Source organism: Trichechus manatus, unplaced genomic scaffold (genome assembly GCF_000243295.1).
Source record: "Trichechus manatus latirostris isolate Lorelei unplaced genomic scaffold, TriManLat1.0 scaffold00128, whole genome shotgun sequence".
Taxonomy (NCBI): domain Eukaryota; kingdom Metazoa; phylum Chordata; class Mammalia; order Sirenia; family Trichechidae; genus Trichechus; species Trichechus manatus.
In genome coordinates, this window is record NW_004444064.1 from 2,166,228 (window position 1) to 2,169,062 (window position 2,835).

At 50.6% G+C, this 2,835-nt stretch overlaps 1 protein-coding gene across 1 annotated transcript in view; it reads left to right on the top strand.

The window, feature by feature from the left end:
- Positions 1-195: 195 nt before the first annotated feature.
- Positions 196-2,835, top strand: part of MCM3AP (minichromosome maintenance complex component 3 associated protein) — a 36,364-nt gene continuing 33,724 nt past the window's right edge. The window contains 3 exon segments of the mRNA XM_023739103.1: positions 196-360; positions 1,150-2,481; positions 2,694-2,827. Of these exon segments, the coding sequence (XP_023594871.1) occupies positions 1,257-2,481; positions 2,694-2,827 (1,359 nt within the window). The 5' untranslated portion in view covers positions 196-360; positions 1,150-1,256.

The following is a 2,835-nucleotide window of genomic DNA, read 5'->3' on the forward strand; positions in this document are numbered from 1 at the left end:
TGGCCACGCCCCTGCCCGCGCCCGCAGCCGGCGCCCGGGGGGCCCAGGGCGGCAGCGGGCCTAGGCCTCCCTGGGGCCTGACGGTGAGCGCGGCGCCCGAAGGTCGGGCGGGTGGCTAACGGAGCGGGTCGGGGCGTCCCGGGCCGGCGCGGTCTCGTCCTGCGGCGATTTTCCGGGACGTGCTGGGTGAGACCCCCGCCCCTCCCCGAGGCCTCCCCATCTGGGGGCCGCTTCTCCGTGGGCGCGCCCGCCGCGTTGGAGCCGGTCCCCGGTGTAGCCGCCGGGCTGTTAAAGGGAAAACCCCAAGTCTTCCGTTCTGGAAAGAGGTGTGAGTGCGCTGGTTATTCGGAGGAAAATTAGGTAGGAGGACGCACTGAAACACTGGCTTCTGACAATGTTACATTGTAATGCTTTGATCAGGGCGATTGGGTAAGTCGGGAGAAGGCTGTCTTTAGGTTGGGAAGCGTAACGGCGATCATGGTGTTAGGGTCGTTGGGGTTTTCTGTAAGTTTACCAACAGAGTCGAATGATTTGCATTCTTTTCTTTTTTTTTTAAAAGGGTGCCATTTTAATCCTCCATAACAAAGGCAGAAACCCTGGTGGTGTAGTGGTTAAGAGGCACAGCTGCTAACCAAAAGGTCGGCAGCCAAATGATTTGAATTCTTTTTTTGTTTTAAATCTTAAAGGGTCCCGTTTTTAATCCTCCATAACGAAGGCAGAAACCCTGGTGGTGTAGTGGTTAAGAGGCACAGCTGCTAACCGAAAGGTCGGCAGCCAAATGATGTGAATTCTTTTTTTTTTAAATCTTAAAGGGTCCCATTTTAATCCTCCATAACGAAGGCAGAAACCTGGTGGTGTAGTGGTGAAGAGCCACAGCTGCTAACCAAAAGGTCGGCAGCGTGAATCCACCAGGGGATCCTTGGAAACTCTATAGGGCAGTTCTTTTCTCTCCTATAGGGTTGCTATGAGTCAGAATCGACTTGACAGCAATGGGTTGTAACAAGGCCTCTGGGAAAATAATACTTAGCCCTTTCCTTTGTCCTTTTTCTAAGTAATTATCCTTAAAGTATGGCATCTGGGTTTTTTTGTTTAACTTAGTCTTCTAGCAGGACGCAGCTGTGGTGGATGATATGAATTTTTGTCTTTCAGCTTGTTGTGAAGATGAAGGGGCGCTCCCTAGCGCAACAAACTATTTAAGGAAGAGGACTCATTTTGCACACAGAGTGCCTGTTACCTTTCGGTAACTGGACTAGAAGATGAACCCTTCTAATCCTTTCAGTGGGCAGCAGCCTAGTGGGTTTTCACCCTTGTCCAGTACTTCCTTAGGGGCATTTCATGCTAAGCCGTCCTTCCGATTTGGTCAGCCTTCTGTTTTTGGACAAACCAATACATTATCTGGGCAAAGCTCAGGATTTTCACAGGTGTCTAGCTTCCCAGCATCTTCTGGAGTAAGTCATTCTTCTGCAGCGCCTACAGTAGGATTTTCCCAAGCATCAAATGTTGGCCTCTTTTCTGGACTTGAGCACACTTCGACCTTTGTAACTGCCTCTGGGCCTTCAAGTTCATCTGTGCCTGGAAACTCTGGATTTAGTTTTAAATCAGCCACCAACCTTGGGGTTTTCCCAAGTACTTCTCATTTTGGACCAGAAGCTGGAGAAAGAGCAAGCTCTGGTTTTGGGAAAACAGAATTCAACTTTAAACCCCTGGAAAATGCTGTGTTCAAACCAATATTGGGGGCTGAATCGGAACCAGAGAAAACCCAGAGCCAGGTTGCTTCTGGATTTTTCACATTTTCCCACCCAGTTAGTAGTGGACCTGGGGGACTGGCCACTTTTTCTTTCCCTCAGGTGACAAGTAGCTCACCTACCAATTCAAGTTTCACCTTTTCGAAACCAGTTAATAGTAATAATTCGTCATCTACCTTTGCCCCTGCTTTGTCAACCCAAAACGTAGAGGAAGAAAAGAGAGCCCCTAAATCACTGTTCGGAAGTTCTAATAGTAGCTTCGCTAGCTTCCCTGTATCGTCTGCAGGGAGTTTGGGTGACCCTTTGGCAGGAGGTAGAACAGGCGCCAGACAAGGATGTGAAGAAGCTGCTTCGCAGATGGACCCGCTTCCCAGACTCACAAAAGGACTGAAAAGGAAGGAGGACCAGGATCGCTCCCCGAGGAGACACGACCGGGACACGGCGGAAGACTCGGACCCTCTGTCCCGGGGTGACCACCCTCCAGATAAGCGGCCCGTCCGCCTGAACCGACCCCGGGGTGGCACCCTGTTTGATCGGACCTTACAGGATGTCTTGAAGAGCAATAAAGAAATAGGTCGCCTGGGCAACAAGGAACCTAAAAAGGAGATTGGGTCTGTCAAGTCTGAGGACAGCGACCACACAGCGGTGCCAGGAGGGTGTCAGTCTGTCTTGGCGCTTTCCAGGCTTCCAGGGGTGAATAAAGAGGAAGAAACTGAAGGTAGAGAGAAAAAAGAAGGTGAGCTCTAAAAACAACACAGAGTAAACCTTGCGGACAGGTTCTCAGCTTCCCTGGGCGTTAACTTGACCTTCCCTGTAAAAGTTAGGGATCCAGACCTGCCATAGGGATGCTAGGAGGTCTTAACCCGTGAAAACCTCCATTGTTTTTGCACAGTTGTTGCCCCGTCTGTTGACAGCACTGTGTCTGATGCTGATTTTCTGATCCCCCAGATTCCCTAAGAGGAACTCCTGCGCGTCAGAGCAAAAGAAGCGAGAGCACAGACAGTCTTGGGGGCTTGTCTCTCGCTGAATTCACGGCCATCCAGTGCAAGAACATCCCTGATTATCTCAATGACAGGATCACTCTGGAAAA